At 34.3% G+C, this 18916-nt stretch overlaps 1 protein-coding gene and 1 long non-coding RNA gene across 3 annotated transcripts in view; both read left to right on the top strand.

Moving 5' to 3' along the window:
* Positions 1 to 1195: 1195 nt before the first annotated feature.
* Positions 1196 to 4222, top strand: LOC120417949 (uncharacterized). 2 transcript variants are annotated; one of them, XR_008212006.1, is made up of 3 exons: positions 1201 to 1476; positions 1567 to 1736; positions 3971 to 4222. It is a non-coding gene; the product is annotated as an uncharacterized LOC120417949 (long non-coding RNA). The 2 variants fall into 2 exon arrangements; XR_005605532.2 differs by having other exon boundaries at positions 1196 to 1736.
* A 400-nt stretch (positions 4223 to 4622) lies between these two features.
* Positions 4623 to 18916, top strand: part of LOC120417565 (E3 ubiquitin-protein ligase Su(dx)-like) — a 30984-nt gene continuing 16690 nt past the window's right edge. The window contains exons 1-2 of the mRNA XM_039579664.2: positions 4623 to 5168; positions 18041 to 18322. Of these exons, the coding sequence (XP_039435598.1) occupies positions 18289 to 18322 (34 nt within the window). The 5' untranslated portion in view covers positions 4623 to 5168; positions 18041 to 18288. The remainder of the gene's footprint in view (positions 5169 to 18040; positions 18323 to 18916) is intronic.

The following is an 18916-nucleotide window of genomic DNA, read 5'->3' as shown; positions in this document are numbered from 1 at the left end:
CTCAAATATGGTAAAATGTACCATACTTCCACAAAATTGCATGGTCGCAATTACAAAATCATTATCATTCTCTCGGCATTGGAGGGTTAAAATTACCATTCCGCTCTAGACATAGCAAAACTGACTGCGTTAATCTGTCAATCCAAGCACGGACTGTTTTTAGCAAAAATACGTCGGTGCGTGTTCTCAATTTAACCCTACAATATGGTAGAAACTACCATGGTTGGGGTTTCAGTGTATCCACTGAGAATGTTGGCTCGAGTCTCGAGGGAGCGTTCTTTTATTACGTAACGCAAAATTTGGTATTTTTTAGCCCCTCCCCCTCCCCCCCCCTTCGTAACAAATCGTAACAGATGAGTGATCCCCCTACCCCCCCCCCCCTGTAACGCGTAACACAAGGTCTTTTTGCTAATTTTTATGAGTGCTTATATGAAAATTTTGCGTTACGTAACATGTTGTTGTTAATTCATTTTTTTCTGGCAGCTTTAACCTTTTTGGTCATTCGCTGCCCTATTACGTAACATAATTTTTCATCACACCCCCCCTCCCCCAATCGTAACATTTCGTAACAGAGGCCGACACCCCCTCACCTCCTAACCGCGTTACGCAATAAAAGAACGCTCCCCGAGTCGATCTGCCTCGAGCTAGGCCTCGAGTCGAGGACTCGTGTCAAAATTCTCAGCGGGTATTGTTGTATTTCTTAGCTGAAGCAATTTTCTTAAAAGGGACCATCCATATACCACGTGTGAACACTTTTTTTTAAATCGCAGACCCTTCCCCCCCCCCCCATCCCCCACGTGGACAATTTCCATACAAAACAAATCTTTTTTGTATGAAGCGTGGACAATCGCAAATTATTTAATAAAACCATATTTTTGGAAAATGGTTTTAACGTCAACATTTCCAAAAACTGACAAATTTTCTGGAAAAAGTGAATTTAAAAATTTTACCATTTGTAGGTGACTCCACTTTTTTTCTAGAGATGTAAGACGTGATATTTAAATCTCAAAAATATGTTTTGCACAATACCACCACCATGCACCACCCTACGAAACACGTAGATTTCGACGTGCAGACATTTCTGCAGACATACTGAAATCAAACATACAGACCTAACCAACTTCAAAACGAGTAAAACCCATACTCAAAATTGAGCAACGCGAGCTTCAAATTGAGTACTCCCCGTTCGCTGTCAAATCCCTGTTTGAAAAATGTCGCACGTCGTACGAGTTGTCGCACGGTTTTGATTTTACCGTTTCGATATCGATTGGTCGAAAGGACGACAAACGTACGACAAACACTCGACATGCCCGACGTTGTTTTTTCCATCGATTTACCTTCAATTCGACGTCGATTATCGTCGACGCAAACAGTTTGACAGTTCTCTTCAGTTGAACTTGTTCGGACTTGATTGCAACCGAGTCGAACAAATTGTTGTTGGTTTTAGGCTTTGGGAGGATTTTGGCCAGTTTAAAGGTAAGTTGTGTTCTAGATTGAATTACTTTTTCTGCCGGAAAGTTCCGGCCGGAGTGGGCGACAACCGAATCAAATTGTCTTGTATTCCAGATTGCGGTCTTGGTGGCGGTATAGGAGGAAGAGGAGGACGGGAAATATGGATTACTCGGCGAGCCATTCCGGAAGACGGGACGGGAAGGAACCAGTTTGCGATCGAGGAAGCCGTTAGTGTTTGGTGTTTTACTTTCCGCGGGAGGTTGCCTCCATATCTAATGGAACTGGTGAGTCATGTTTTAGAAACGATGGAGGAGGTGTGCTGGGAGTGCGATTGGACGATCGAAATTAAAAATTAGATGAACATCACAAATTCTTAACTTTTTAATCCAATAATGCTTAAAAAAAACTTCAACGCTGATTTGATTTGATAATTGTAAAATTAAATTATAAAGTTTTTCATTCTTAATTTAAAATTCTAGCATTCCAGAACTTAAGAATGCAAGAAATTGAAAATTCTAAATTCATTTAATTTCTTGATATTGTGCAAATTGTTAATATTCTTAAATTATACAATTCATTAATTTAAAATTCTCATATTAAAAAAAAATAAACTCTAAAATATGAAAATTTTAAAATTGACAATAATTTAAATATTAAAATTCCCTAATTCTTAAATACAAAATTTTTCAATTCATAAATACTAAAAATCTAACATTATAAAGTTCATAAATTCCCAAAACGTTAGTCGCACGAGTTGAAATTTTGAATTCTAAAATTCTAAAAATTATATGTTCTAAAATTCCAAAATTGTAAATTCTAAAAATGCTAAAATTCAAATAATTTATATTTTTAAATAAAAATTATCAAAAATTCTATTTGTTATAAATTCTACGCATTTTAAAAATTAGTAAGTTTCTTAAAATTCTAAAAATTAAAAAAATCTCTTTTTTTTTGCACATCTTAAATTTTTGATAATTTTAAATAAAACAAATTTAAAAAATTCTAAAAATTAAAAAAAATCAAAAAAAAATACAAAAATTTTACAAAATATATTTTTTAAATTTTAAAAATGTTAAAGTTTTTATTTCTTTTAAATATTTTAAACTTTTAAAAATTCTTTTAAAAAAATCTAAAAATTCTTAAATTTTAAAATTGGAAAAAATCTAAAATCTATTAACTTTTGAAATTTTTCAAGGACTTTACAATGTAGAAATAAAAAAAATGGTCTAATGAAAAATAGGAGTTAAAAATATCACGAATTGAAGTAAATGATTTTGGTATTGAGGTACTCTCCAATTTTAATATTCAGGAAGATAACAGAAATTTTAAACTAGATTTGATAGAATTTGTGGAATTTTAGAATTTTAGAAATTGTGTTTTAGATTTGAAAGAATTTTAGTGTTTTGAATTTTAGTAACTGATTAAAATGTAGAATGTAAAATGAATGACAATTGTAGAATTTAAATTAGAAATTAAAAAATGTCTAGAATTTTAGAATTTTAGAATTTTAGAATTTTAGAATTTTAGAATTTTAGAATTTTAGAATTTTAGAATTTTAGAATTTTAGAATTTTAGAATTTTAGAATTTTAGAATTTTAGAATTTTAGAATTTTAGAATTTTAGAATTTTAGAATTTTAGAATTTTAGAATTTTAGAATTTTAGAATTTTAGAATTTTAGAATTTTAGAATTTTAGAATTTTAGAATTTTAGAATTTTAGAATTTTAGAATTTTAGAATTTTAGAATTTTAGAATTTTAGAATTTTAGAATTTTAGAATTTTAGAATTTAAGAATTTTAGAATTTTAGAATTTTAGAATTTTAGAATTTTAGAATTTTAGAATTTTAGAATTTTAGAATTTTAGAATTTTAGAATTTTAGAATTTTAGAATTTTAGAATTTTAGAATTTTAGAATTTTAGAATTTTAGAATTTTAGAATTTTAGAATTTTAGAATTTTAGAATTTTAGAATTTTAGAATTTTAGAATTTTAGAATTTTAGAATTTTAGAATTTTAGAATTTTAGAATTTTAGAATTTTAGAATTTTAGAATTTTAGAATTTTAGAATTTTAGAATTTTAGAATTTTAGAATTTTAGAAATTTAGAAATTTAGAATTTGATGATGAGATGATGATGCTGAAATTTGTAAACGTTTGATCATTAAATATTTTTAGAATTCTCAAATTTGGTACAATTTTTAAATAATAATAATATTGTCGGATTTTTTAATTATTTGCAGTAATTTGAGTTTTATACGTTTTTAAATTTAAATTTTTAAGATGTCTTCAATTAGAATTCTTTTTAAAAAAACCAATGCGCCATGGGTTTTCTATGTACATAGGACATTTTGTAAAAGTAAGCGAGAATAAATAAATTTAGTTTTTCTTTTATAGTTACAAAATATTTGAATATTACATATTTGAAATTGTATTGTTTTGAAATTTTATTATTATTATTATTGAATTCTGAATTTAATTTATAAATTCTTGCCAATTGTTGATTGATGTTATATTTTTTCAGGCAACAAACATATTCTGATCTGATCCTGCCGGAAACCATGCGTCCCCGTGTGGTCCCGCGTGGCTTCCGTAGAACCCAAGGAAGCAGCCTCTCGTACTCCGGTAAACATCAATCCGTCGGAGGTTCAAGATCGTCGCCAAGGTGTCGCATCCGGGTTTTGATCAGCGCGTCGAGGAGCAAAAGTCCAACACGGCCAAGATGCTGCCACGGCCGCCTCCAACATCCAAGCCGGAAGCTGCGGTCAAGGCAAATCCCGAAGGAAGCCAAGTTGGAGAAGAATCGGCGATCCGCAAGTGAAATTAAGTGAACAAGTAAATATTTTTGTGAAATTTTGACAGTTGAAATAAAAAAAACAATAAAAACAAAACAACAGTTTTTTTCAACTGCAACATAACCTAAAAATCCGAAATGACAGCACACGACAATAGCACGACATTCTAAATAACAAAACCGTGCGACGTCGGTCGAATGTCGTACGACAATGTCGTACAATTTCGATCATCGATCGCACGACAAATACGACATTTTGGTGCAAAAACGTATGACATTCGCGCGAAAGTCGCACGACATTGTCGAGCGACGTCGTACAATTGCACGGACGACAAACGACGGACGTCTGACGGACTTTTCAGTCAGGGATCGCGCCAACGTCAGTTTTTTGCTGAACGTCGTCGTCGCTCGTTCGCTCGAGTGATTTGTTCCGTCGTCGTCGTGAAGTGAAAAATAACTTTTTTTTTCGTCCGATAATTTCCTCCGAATGGCAATTATCTTTCGTGGGTGCTGCAAGCAGTGAAAAATTCCCTCACCTGACCTGCGGGGAACAAACAGGTGTCGTGCGTGGTGCAAAATCGCCTCGAACGGGATCAGGTTTGTGAAAAAGTCAACACAACACAGTATGACAGTGCTGCCGTGCTGGAGGCCTACTTTGGTCGTCGCGCAAAGTCCGGATCTCACCGTGGAACCTGCTGGAAAAATGTAATCTCTTTCTTTCGGATTTGACAACGTGAAAATTATCAGCAGTAGGAAGAGCAAGAGTGAAGGAAGAAAAAAAAGGGTGAATCATTCTGGAAGTGAGTGTTTTGATAAAAACAATCCGGAACCAGGGGAAGGTCCCGTGTTTGCGGGAGGCACCCCACGAAGAAGGATCTTTCCTCCTCCTGCTCTTCGTCGTCACCAGCAGCAGCATCATCCTCAAGTGGTGAGTTTCCAGCAGTGATCGGTCGCTTGATTGTGTGCAAATTGTGGCCTTTCTCGTCGTTTCTCCTCCTCTTACAAGTGGGCGATTGAAAGTTGTGATGAAATTATATAAGATATTTGCGGAAATTCCTGTGGTCACCCCGTCGGCGAAGAGGTTCCAGCAAGGGAGGAACACTCGGCAAGGGGGAATCCTTACTGCTGTTTCTGCTGCTACTGGTTTGACGGTGAAGAGGAACAATACACAATTTATATAATTTGGAAAGGCTGTTTTGGAACAAAAATGAATTATTAATCATAACACCTTGCAATGCATTTCTCTCTGGCTTCGTGGCTGACCAGCAGCAGCAGCAGCAGTGGTCAGTGAACGATCCCGTAATTAGAGGAGGGAAAAGAATGAGTGGAATTCCAGTTAAGCCCCCCTCGAAAATTCCGGCGCACATTCAGCTAGTTTCGGCCAAACAGAGCCCCCCAAAAGTAAAAGAAAGATTGATATTTGTTCGCGGGAGGGTAATGGTCATGATCAGGGAGAGAGAAAGAAAGAAAGACAGTGAAGCACACAACAAACCATAAATACAGCTAAGGAGGAGAGCGCAGCACAACCTCGCAATAGCTGTAAATTACGATACTTTCTTGGCATGTGTCTTGTGTTGTGATTTTCCTGACTTCTGTTTAAGCAGTTGAAACTGGGAGGAAAATCTTGTCACGGGGTGTAAGAGTGTTGTACGAAGAAACGACTGTGAGTTCTAGAGAGAAAAGAGTAATATTATTCTCCTGGAAATTTAATAATTATTGGTCACTATTCTATAAAGAAATAATCTTGGAATTAGCAAAGTGAAAATGTGAAAGCATTTTTTCCAGGTTGGCATGGCACAATGGATATTGTGGTTTGAATTTTAGGAATCTAGAACCAACTTGTACAATTTTTAAAAGATTTATAAACTCCAAATTTGACGCAAGTGAAGTATAATTAAATACACCTATTCTTTTTTGCCTCCCTCACCTCAATGAGGAAAGGCTATAAAATCAGTCATATAATTTGACCTCATAGACCCACCATCACGTATATGTATCGACTCGGGATCAAATTCTGAGCAAATGCGTGTGTGTAAAGTATATATTGATATTTTGATCAACAAGCACTCGATTTCAAAATATTAAAGATTAGACAACCCTATCAAAAGTAGTCAGTATATAAAGTTAAATTTAGAGACAATTTGTAGGTCGGACAAATTGTTCTTTTCGAAAAACATAACTATATCAATGTGAGGAAGGCAACAACCACCTCAAGGTGGATAAGGCCTCATTTTTTTTCAACTCGTTGTAACGTCACGGCAGAATGTGCCATATATAGTTTGATTAATTTTGATTCTTTTTCAAATGTATTTCTCAATACTTGTACAAACATATAATCTTTATCATTGCACATTTAGACATCTGTCAAAATGAACCAAATTTTACCGAATTTCGGTAAGTTTTTACCGAATTCCGTAATTTTCAGTTTACCGAACTATTCAGCAGATTAAAAATCTAAATGTGTGTATACTTAAAATTGTTGAACTTTTCGAAAAAAAACGATTACAAAGGAATTTCATTTGAACCTCGAAAAACAGATCGAAATAACCAAAAATATCACTCTTTTATAAGAACGTCACTGAATCCACCTTTAGCTGATTTATAAATTAAGATTATCTCAAATAACCAAAATTCAGCACTTGTGATAGGGTAATATGGAGTTTTTTTTATTAAAAAAAAATACAATAATTGCGTAAAAGAGGTTTTGGGTGACTCATCACACATAACCTTCGGACGCCTAGAAATGAGCAGAAACTTGCAATAGAGACCACAAAAGACCCGGGGGTCGTTAAAGTGGATTGCTTTGTTTTTTTTTGCAATAATTGGGACAATTATGAATGGAACGGCATTTAAGTGCTCATAACTTTTGATAGGGTTGTTAAAGGTTAAAACTGCCTGAATTGAACGAACAAAAAAAAACAACAACCATCCAAACATAGATTTTATATCCAAAGAATGCGAAACTGGACATGATATTCATCCAAATATCTGAGATCTGGATTTAGAAGCCATAAATATCTTTCAAGTGCTTTTTAACCTTTGATTTTTATTTTTTTTTAATTCCCAGTTCCTGAGGGGAACACCCTTGAAGAGTATCGGGGCCGGCATTTACAAAGCGGATTCAGTGGCAATTTCATTCTCAACTTAATGTTAACATGTTAAGGTTAATGTTAACATTCCATAGGTCCTCTTCCTAAGGTGTCTTGATAAGGTCCAGTTTGTGACGATACACTACCTTTCCTTTACTAAGCAATCGAATCCAGAAGAGAAACGATCACCAGTTGTGTTGGTCCGAGTCGGGATTTGAACCCCGATCTACCGCTTACTAGGCGGGAGCGTTACCACTAGGCTACGTGGCTCGGTCACCTTTGATAGGCGTATCAGATCTACCAAAGCTCATCTGAAAGATCTTTCAAACACCCTTTTGAAAATGTATAAATAATAATGTATGATCTTTCTTCAAACCACCTTTTTTGCTATCTTCCAAAAGAAAGCAACATATTTTGTTTTTTTTCAAATTCAGTTAAATGTCGAAGGGCCAGACGATTAGGAGAGGTATCACTTTACAGAACGAAGCAAATTGCAGACTCAACTGGAAATATTTTTTCATGATACCATGCAGCAGGGTGGCCACTCAATTCGGGAAATCGGGAAAGTCGGGAATTTGCCAAAAACCGCCAAAAATCGTGAAAAAGTCGAGAATTTATGATTTTTTGTCAATGCAAAAGTCGGGAATCCTAAGTATAAATGCTATTTGAAAATTATTATTTTCAATTTTCAAATTAAATTTACTAAATTCTTCTTCAGTAACTTACTTCAAATTTAAGATTTCTTTCACTATTTCAATCTATTTGAAAATGAAAAGGCTATTTAAGACACTAAAAATCCTAATAAATATTAAATGCATTTAACACAGATCACATAATATTTTTTTATGAATTTTTTTTTTTATTATTTTTTGTTTTTCAAAAAAGAGGTAATATCTAACTTAAAACAACAGCAAAGTTTAAAATAGAGCCTAGTTTTAACAATAATGGCCAGCGTAATGATTCTGCTTCATTTTGTTACATTGATTGAATATTTGAAAAAAAAGATTCCAACTTGAGTTTGGCAATGGGTTTTTTTAGGTAAATATTTTTTATTGTTTAACTAAATTCATTAAGTCGTTTCAAATATTGTGTAAATATAGGTAAATTACTATAGATAAAGCTTGATTTTCAGTTCTCGGTAAACTTAAATATTGAATAAAATCCAATCGTTGTTCGTTCTGAATAAAAAAAAAAGGAAAAACTTTTTTACGTATTGAAAACATGAAAACAATTTTTAAATTGCAAAAATAATATACCTATGAGGTATGATTTTATTTTCACGGCAAACATCCCGCATGTTAAATCTTAATTTCGGAGTCAAATTACACCACTCGTTGCCTCTGTGATCTCTAGCTAGCTGGGATTCCTTTCTAGTTAGTACAGATGCATCGTAATATACAGAGGCATAATTAAGAAGTTAATTTTTGAGTGATTTTATTTTATTTAAACAATAATTTTTTTTTATTAGAATTTACATTAGTTTATTTATGAGTATACAGCAATTCCCCACGAAAACAGCATGATTCGAAAAAAAAGTTCTCCGATCGAGCTCAATTTTTTTCTGGGGGATCCTTGACCGAAATAATTAGACCCGTATTTTTTTGTTTGGCCATTAGGGTGACCTACGCCGTGTTAGGGTGGTTCGAAAAATGGCAATTTTCGTCGATTTTAGCAAAAACCACTTTTTTTCAAAAAATCATATCTCCGCGCCATTTCATCCGATTTTAGCTGTCCTAGATGCAAAAGAAAGGTGATTAGTTTGGCTATTTGGGAAAAAATAGTAAGAAGTTTCAAAAATCTAGCTAAACATTTGAAAAGGTTGAATGAAAACATAAAATGCTGTTTTGAAGGTCTCGGGACCAAAGAGCCTATGTCTGTATATATATGTATAATATTTTTATCGGATTCCTCGGAAAATTTCACATATAATATCAAAAAATTGGCGATGTCGAACGGTACGTTTCGGAGATATGATTTTTTGAAAATAAAAACTGAGTTTTTCGACGCGCCACGCGCAAAAACGGGAAAATGACGAAATCGGCAAAAAATCCGAGGAATCCGATAAAAATATTTTCAGACATAGGCTCTTTGGTCCAGACACGGTCAAAACGCCATTTTAAGTTTTCATGCGACTTTTTCAAATGTTAAGCTAGATTTTTGAAACTTCTTACTATTTTTCCCAAATAGCCAAACTAATCACCATTCTTTTGCATCTAGGACAGCTAAAATCGGATGAAATGGCGCGGAGATATGATTTTTTGAAAAAAGAGGTTTTTGCGAAAAATGATGAAAATTGCCATTTTTCGAACCACCCTAGCAAGATGTAGGTCACCCTAATAGCCAAACAAAAAAATACGGGTCTAATTATTTTGGCCAAGGAATCCCTAGAAAAATTTTGAGCCCGATCGGAGAACGTTTTTTTCGGTTTAGGCTCTTTTCAAATGGAATTGCTGTATATAAATGTGAGGAGGACAAAAAATGTTACAAACGTCTAAAAGCCACAAAAAGTAACAATATGAAAATAAATATGACGACTTTTATCAAGTCACACAAAGAAGCTCTCGAGAAATAAAACAAGCTGTTGTTCGTCTGATAAGAGATATAATACAATAATCAGCTAGCCCAGCAGTGAAAATTTCCGTCTGAAACCCGGAATGACGATGCATTTGTCTGTTGGATGATAAAAAGTGAAACGACGAATTGAGACACACAACGAAAGTGCGAAGCAGCGAAATTTTGCACAATTAGCGTCGATCCGATTTGTTGCGAAATCGCATTAAAGGTTTAGATTGTACGCTTTGTGATAAGTCAATTAACGGTGGCTGTCCAGTAGGATTAGGTAAAATCCTAAAATTGTCGACCCTTCTGGAACGACCCATAAATAAACCCGACGATAATCACCCATTTATAAATTGATATTGGTGTCTTCCCCGAAAAATCTGATCAGATTCAAATTAAATCAGACAAAGCCGAACAATTTCCCAACAGGGCGATTCATTATCGTCGTGGCCCCCCACCACCCTCCGTAATGAGTCATTTACGCGCGGCGGCTAATCACAAAATGGGAGCGGGATCCATTTTCATTAGGGGAAATATACCTATTTTAAGCCTATTTAGCGATGACTCTTGATTCCTTTTAGAATTTCTCTGCAGTTTTCAATTAAATCATCAAAATTCTATGTTCATTTGGAAGGGCAACTCTTCCTGAACATGTTAATATAAAATAATATGAAGTTCAGTTATTTCATCTATTTTTTAAATCATTTTTAAATCACTCCATCAAATTTGTATATTCAGCCTAAATTACCTATTATAATCACTCCCAGATACCTATTCTAATCAACGCCTTGAAAGCACCACTACAAACAAAATCAGCATCAAAACCATAATTTCGATTTGCAAAGGGCCTATGAAGGCTGAGACAGTTTAAAAATTTGCTTTCAAAATGACCGTTATCTTCGAAATAATAAACGCATTTTTTTATCAGGCAACGTAATTGTAACAGGATTGCAATCTGGGGTAAATAGGGACATAAATCACTAGTTTTGAACAATTTATTGCCAATAAATACATATTAAAAAAAGAGCATGAAGGAATAAACAGAGCCATTAAAAAATTGCTGTTTTTCAAAAACCAAATCTAATACTTTTCTATTGTAATAAAGGTGAAAACAAAACAATCATTTAAATTGTTTATTTTTATACTGATTAGACATACCATTGAGGGTTATTAAATTACAAATTTATGATTTATTATAGCTGCAAATTCGATGTTTGTTATCCAAATCATGGAGTATGAATTATGATGTCAGTTGTTATCTCAGTTTAACATATATTTCCGTTGGAGCTTCTGCGGCCTTTCTCTTAGCCGTTTCCTTTTCTCGTTTCTCTTCTATTTTCCGTTCCTTCAACCTTTGCTGAAGTTCTCCCCAACTCGCTTTTTCATCGCGTTTCCTTTTTCTCCCCGCTTCCTTCTCTGCTTGTTTGGCCAATGTTGCGTCATCCATACCGATCATGAGCGTCGAACGATACGACGATGTTGTATCAAGCGGGTAAGCTGGTTTGGCGATGCCCGGAGTGACCGAGTTTCGAGTTCTGTTGACGCTGATGTCGGCCATGTTGACGCCCTCCAAGAACGTGGGAGATTCTACTCCGCCCGCAGCGTGATAAGACGACGTTGTGTCAAGAGGGCGAGCTGGTGTGGCGATGCCCGGAGTGATCACGTTGTCACGTTGTCGGCGTTCGGATCTTTCTCAATCTGCTCACTTTCCGTTCCGGGACTGACCGCACGCCGCTGGTTGGCCGCCAGGGGACGAACCGAGGCTGTCAAAGCGTTAACGCCCGGGAGAGGAACGCCGAAGCTGCTGTTCCGATCGAAGCTTGTAGTGCCGATAGTTTCGCGATAGCTGAGGTCAACTGGGTGTGACGCTGACACAAATAAACATCGCCGGCGAGCTGGAATGTCCAGGTTCTGGCTGGGTCGGCCAGGAATCGACAAATCCATCGGTTCTTCGTCTGTTTCTGAAATAAAAACATTTGTTCAATTCAGACTTTAGCAAAAATTCCCTTTTTTAGCTTACCCGAAATCATTTTGCTGTTTACACTTGAATTTTTTTTTGATTTTGACACATCACAACTGTCAATCAATAATGCAAAGGGCCTAAACATTTTTTCAAAGCATTTCTTAACATCGGTTGCCAGTTTTGGGGCAAATGTTAATAAAATGGACGAAAAAGATTATGCAAGCATGGACCAAGATGAGAAATAATATGTTTCAGTTTGGCAACACTGTAGTTGCGCTTGTATTGGTGTCAATTAAGAAGATTGCTCAAAAGTGATGAAAATATGTTGGGAGCTAGTGCTTCGGCATTTTTTTAAAAAACGTGTATTTCTTCAATTAAAACAACATTTCGCGTAAAAAAAAGTGAGAAGCTCGATGTGAAATAAACGTATGTTTAAATTGCAGCAATGAACATAATTAAAAAGTGTAAAATAGTGAGGAAAAAGTAAAACAAAAGTGGTCTGATTCAAAGGACTATGCTTAAGCGGTCAGAAGATTTATCAGGCCGGCTTAAATTACGGTTTCAGGTAAGGAAAAAAACACGAGCCAAATACATTTTTCCTTTTTTTTTGTAAAAATATAGTGTTTTTCGGTTTAAATCTTTCACTAGGATGCTTGCTCACTTCTTGCTCATAGTTTGGCTGGTTTGTGGCTCTTTAAAATGAGTTTATTTGTTAATTATTTAGGTTAGAAAATGCGATAGGCTGAAGATAGGTCATTGATTAAAATAGGCATAATTCCCCTATCTCTCACTCACTCTCCGGTTGGAAATAAGCTCATCAAGCTGACTTGGCATCAACGGCACGACGGACATGTGAATAAATCGATTATGAAATTATAATAACAAAAAGCTCACAACACAACACACAGTTCTAACTATAGCTACATATGATGATGCTGAGGTTTAGCCCCAAAACAAACACGCCATCATCAACAGTTTTTGTTGTTGTTGTTGTTCTTCCCCTGCCCAAATCACGTGTGCCGCACCGCGCGCGTCAAGTTCAAATGTGAGGGTTGTTGGTGGGGTACCGTACTTGTATGAATTTCTAATGTATCGAAATCGGTGTGCTTGTGTGTGAGAATCTTCGTTTGAGCCGACAGTTAAGTATTGATGCAGTGCACTGATGTGTGTTTGTTTACATTTATTTAGAAAATCTATTATAAAAAAAACTGACCTTTAATAAGTCCCTCCAATAGTATCGAAACTTGTAAGGCACGTCGTCGAATGACTGTGATATCGTGAATTAACTAGTCCTTCTCATTGCCTTGTAGCTTGTGCATCGTTATCATTGGTTTGTAATAGTTTTTCATATAAACTACATTTCTATTAGCACAAGGCACCAGTGTTGACCAAAACGGCGATCTTTCATCAACAGTCGTTCCACAAATAAGGAACAATTTAGCGATCTCTAAAGTGCATATAATCAGACAAAATTATTTTACAAAAACATTTAAAAACATTTTTGAGCCGTTTATGTCCGAAAAATCAGGGGGCAAACAAAATACAAAATATAAATCTTCAAAATTTCAATGGAAATAAATTTTAAATACATTTTTCTACATCAAAAATCATCTTTAACTTATTTGGGCTTTATTACAATTATTTGGATTCCTTGAGAAATTCCATTGTATAGTACCGCAAAAAGTTTTTTTTTTGCGAAAAATAAAATTTTCATCAAAATTTAGATATTTTGAAAATAAATAACTGCAAAATAACAAGCCTGTGTACGAAGCATTTTGAAACACTATTTTCGTTTAAATGTTGCTACCATGACTTTTTTTTTAATTTCTATTTTTTTATTTGTTTGCCCCCCTCTCGACTTTGGTTAGAGTCGAGGGACATAAAATTCAAAAAATATTTGTAACTGCTTTACCAGCCTTAATTAAAGTTGAATTCCAAAAATACATATTTTATAAACTTTTTGATATTTTTAAAAGCATAGGTATGTTGTGCTGGAGTTTAGGATGATGCAAAATCATAATTCGCTATTTAGAAAAAAAGGATTTTTTTGGGAAAAAAGCATTAAAATACTCTCAAATTAAATTTCAAAAATCATTTTAGGTACCAAATCATATTTGCAATTAGAAATTTGTTCAAACTTTTTTATATAAGGTACATGGGTAAATTTAATGTACTTTTCGAATCTCAATGACCCAGAAGGGTATTTTTTTCATTTAGAACAAAAATTTTCATTTTCAAATTTCGTGTTTTTCTAACTTTGAAGGGTTATTTTTTAGAGTGCAACAATGTTCCACAAAGTTGTAGAACAGACTATTACAAATATTTTGATATAAAAACGTAAAATCGCGATAACTCGTAATGTTTATAAGCAAACTCTTTATGTTTCGATATCATTTTTTTTGTAATTGTCTACTCTACAACTTTGTAGAACATTGTTACACTCTAAAAAATAACCCTGCAAAGTTAGAAAAAACACGAAATCTTGAAATGAAAATTTGGTTCTAATTTTAAAAAATACCCTTCTGGGTCAACGTAGATTCGAAAAGTACATTAAATTTCCCTTAAAATGACATGTTCGCATGACATGTTTTTAAAACTTTTATAGTGTTTTTTCGATGAAAAAAACGTTTTTTAGGAATTCTGAGTACACCTTTTTTTGCTCTTTTCTATCAAAATAATTTCATTTATTTATTTTGGACATTCTCAAATACTAGGGAATGTTTTTAAATTTTATAATTGTTTTTGTAGAAAAGAACTAATAAATTCACAAAAGTTTTATTTTTTCCATTGAAATAAAGCTGTTGCAAATATTTTTTGAAGTTTATGTCCCTCGACTCTGACCAAATTCGAGGAGGATGAGGGGCAAAAAAAAAAAAGTATAACAATTGAAATTATGAGCCATGGTTTCAACATTTCAATGAGAAAAGTGTTTTAAAATGCATTATACACCTGTCCAGTTGTTTAGCTATCATAAGTTTCCAAAATATCTAAGTATTGATGAAAATTTTATTTGTTGCGAAAAATATTTTGGAATTGGAATATCATTGGAATTTCATAAAAATTCAAAACATTTTTAAATAAGCCCAAACATGCTAAAAATGATTATCAATGCAGAAAAATGCATTTTAGATTGTTTTCAGTTGATTAGACTTCTATTTTCATGAAAATTTTGAAGTTTTTTGGAAAAATATTTTTTTGCCCTCTGATTTTTCAGACCAATTTTGAAGGAGGGGGCGACATAAACTATTTGCAACGACCTAAGGCTGTGCAAGTAAAAAAAATCAGGATGCTTCAAAGTTTTAATCAAAATAGAAGTCTATTCATCTGAAAACAACTTTAAATGCACTTGTCTGCATTATAATAAAATTAAGCATGGGGTAAAAATATTTTATTTTTTCTTTATAAAACTTTGATGTACAACACCGCTTAAAACTTTTTTATTTCGCAAAACTATTTTTTTGTTAATACTAACTAATGATTTCAAAACAACTGGCAGGTGTAAAATGAATTGAAAAAAAGTGTTCATTTGAATGTTGATAACATAGCTCGTAATTCAAAATTTCGTCTTTTTTTGTTTTTGTAAACATCATAAATTAAAAAAAAAACTGGGCGGCTGAATTATTTTAAATTATATCACAAAAGTTTTCAATTAAAAACCTAATTTAAAATTTTGATTTTCGAGAAAAAACGTTTTTTTTTTCAATACACCTAAATTTTAATCTTTTATTCTGATTTTAAATTTACCGTCTTTGACGGCACATCAGCGTTACGAACATTAGAAAACATCAACAACAACTGAAGTACAAATTACGTTGGGGCTAACCCACTCAGGTATTTGTGGGTGGTGCTAACAATGAACAAACACACTCGACTACAACCGCAGAATGTTTTGCTGTTAGCTTTTAGTATACGGTATACAGCTCGGCTGAGTACAACAGTACATGTAACGGCTTTAAAACCACAGAAAAAAAGAAACAATCATCAAATCGCGCAATGTGTGTTGCAGATAACACGTGGTACGATTCGTCATTGGCTCTTCACTGGGAACTAAATGCGCCGAACAGATAGTGGCTTGTCGCACAGACAAAATATGCAAACATGGGAAAAGTCGTCTTTGGAAAACTACTAACCAAGATGTAACGAAACACCTCCACCTGGAGGAGCTTGGTTTGTTGAGTCTGCCGTCGACTTAAGTTGGTTAGTAGTTTTTTTTTTTTGCTTCGCGCGCCTTGGCTACTGGACACTAGACAAGGTTGAGAGAAATGTAAACACCTTCGAAGGCAAATAATAAAAACCGGTACCCCGCCTTGCAAGGGGAAAACTCGTGCGGGTGGTTGTCCACCGGTTTACTTCCGCGATGTGGTTGAATGGAAAGAAAAGGAAAGTGTTGTTTTGTTAGTGATTTTTTTTTATTTTTCATTCCATTATTTTCTTTTATTTTTTCCGTTACCAACCTTTATCTAATTTTATTCAAATGATGATGATAGACAAAAAAATTAACAGGATTTCACTCGAAACAATTATGCCGATAAAGGCTGTTTTTTTAGTTCGTTATTCAATTATCCGAAGTTCCGATCATCCAAAGTGAAATTTTGCCAGGGCCTTCGGATAATCGAGTCTGGACAGTATTAGTTTTTTGAGATTTTGTCAAACAAGTGACCGTCCGCCAAAATCGTGACATAAACTTTGAAAAATATTTGCAACGGCCTAAACTTAAAAAAAAAATCAATGACTTATAGTACAGTCCAGACTCGATTATCCGAAGCCTCGATTATCCGAAGTTTCGATTATCCGAAGGTTTGTATGGGACTTCGGATAATCGAATCACGAACAAAAAAAATCGTTTTTTTTTCTTGTTTCAAACATCAAATTCGAGTTCTGCGACCCCATTTTAGTCAAATTTGAATAGTAGATTACTTATTAAATAATAAAATTCATTTTTTCAATATTTCGTCACCGCCATACTGGCCGCCATCTTGGATTTAAAAAATGTAAATCACTTTAGCGTAGTTTAGGGGTCAAACTTAAACTCGACAATCGAAAAAAAAATGTTTTTTCGTGATTCGATTATCCGAAGTTTTGATTATCCGAAGTTCCGAGGCCTTCGGATAATAGAGTCTGGACTGTAGTTTTTGCAACAAGTTGCAAAAAGAGGATTTTTTCAGCATGAGTTGTAAATTTATCCAACGAGGTTCACCGAGTTGGATGAATACGAAGAGTGCTAAAAAAATCAAGTTTTGCAACGAGTTCCATTCGGCATTTTTTGCAATTCCGAAAAACACCCATTGAGTGAAATTTTAAGTCAAATTTTCATGTATTTTGTCAATAAATCGTTTAAATCAAAAAATTGTTGAAAAGTGTTACTTTTCGTAACAAGTGCTGAAAAGTACAACTTTTCAGTGCTGAAAAGTAGAGCTTTTCAGCATTTATTTTGAAAAGTGTTGCTATTCGATTCTGTTATTTTTGGTACAGAAAAGTAGGCTATTTCGTCGTTCAAGAATGACAGGAGAAGTAAGTAGGAACACGACGGAATTCCGAAATTCATTATAAATTCCTACTCGCTTTTTTTAGTTAAATACAAACTACAGTCTTTACTTTTGATGCATTTTCGAAGTACACAAATACATGTTACACAATTCATTTTGAACAATTTAAATAGCTACACAAAAAAAAAAAATTGTGTGAATTTGGATGATTTAATTTTGGAAGGTTGAATATTACCTCTTTTATGATGTAATTTTACCTCAATTTAGTCAGAAAAAGTGACATTACACCATAAACGTGGTAAAAATACATATTTTCAGAGGTAAAATTACACATTTTTTCTGACATAAAAGATGTACCCCTTCCCAGATGTAATATAACTATGGTTTTTTTTCTTTGTATATTTTAAAATCCCAACAAAGCCCATACAGCAGGAATGCAAATAACTTTAGGAATCCTTACTGACCCGCAAAGCAAACGACAGTACTCGTCAGGAAATTCTGTGGTCAGTTTCCACACACACACACATACACATACACACACACACACACACACACACACATACACACACACACACACACACACACAACCGCACGCCACTCAACATTTTGACGAGAAAGGCCAATGGGAAAATTGACATGAGCTGTCGGATTAAGAATGTTTCGTTTTTTACCCTCTTTCTTCTCTTTCTCGATCACTTTACAGGAATTTCAACCGCGCCATTCCCTAGGGCAATCGATACGACGACGAGTTGCTGCGTGCGTGAAAACGTGACTTCGTGCCTCATCGAAGCAGCAGCAAAAAAGAGGGGGGACTTTTTCCTGTTTTTTGGGAAACCCCGCGTCTTCGTCACCGTGTAATAAGCATCATCTTCAAGGGCGATACGTGTAATCTGCTGTGGTGCAATTTTACTGACAAACAGTAAGCAACAGACACACACACACGCAACACAAATGGAAGAAGGAATCCACCAGCTGAGCGTCACGAGTGAGTATAATTTGTTTAGTGTGTAAGTCGGAGGGGGGGGATGAGAGACAGACACTAATGCAATAAAAAGGGTGGTGGGTGGTTTTCAACAATTCAACAACCCAACTACGACGACGACGACGACCGGGTACAAGTATGTGGTGATTAATGGGTATGCAAGCACGTGTCTAGGTAATATGCTGATATGAAGGACGTGTCCTTTCTTAACAGAATATATGTGAATTATTACAGATGTGTTTGCATTACTTGCTGAAATTTCACGCAGCGATAGTGGTATTGAATGCTTTAATTATATTTATACACTTAGATTTTTTTACCGAATTTGGTATAGTTTACCGAATTTTCAACTGCTGAACAGTTCGGTAAACTGAATATTGGTATGCCCAAAGAAGCCATTTTGCATCATTAGTTTGAACATATAATTTTCCATACAAATTTGGCAGCTGTCCATACAAAAATGATGTATGACAATTCAAAAATCTGTATCTTTTGAAGGAATTTTTTGATCGATTTGGTGTCTTCGGCAAAGTTGTGGATATGGATAAGGATTACACTGAAAAAAAATGATACACGGTAAAAAAAAATGGATTTTTA

This window comes from Culex pipiens, chromosome 2 (assembly GCF_016801865.2).
Source record: "Culex pipiens pallens isolate TS chromosome 2, TS_CPP_V2, whole genome shotgun sequence".
NCBI lineage: Eukaryota > Metazoa > Arthropoda > Insecta > Diptera > Culicidae > Culex > Culex pipiens.
The sequence above is the reverse complement of the archived record's forward strand: the minus strand, read 5'-3'. Positions and strand labels throughout refer to the sequence as shown.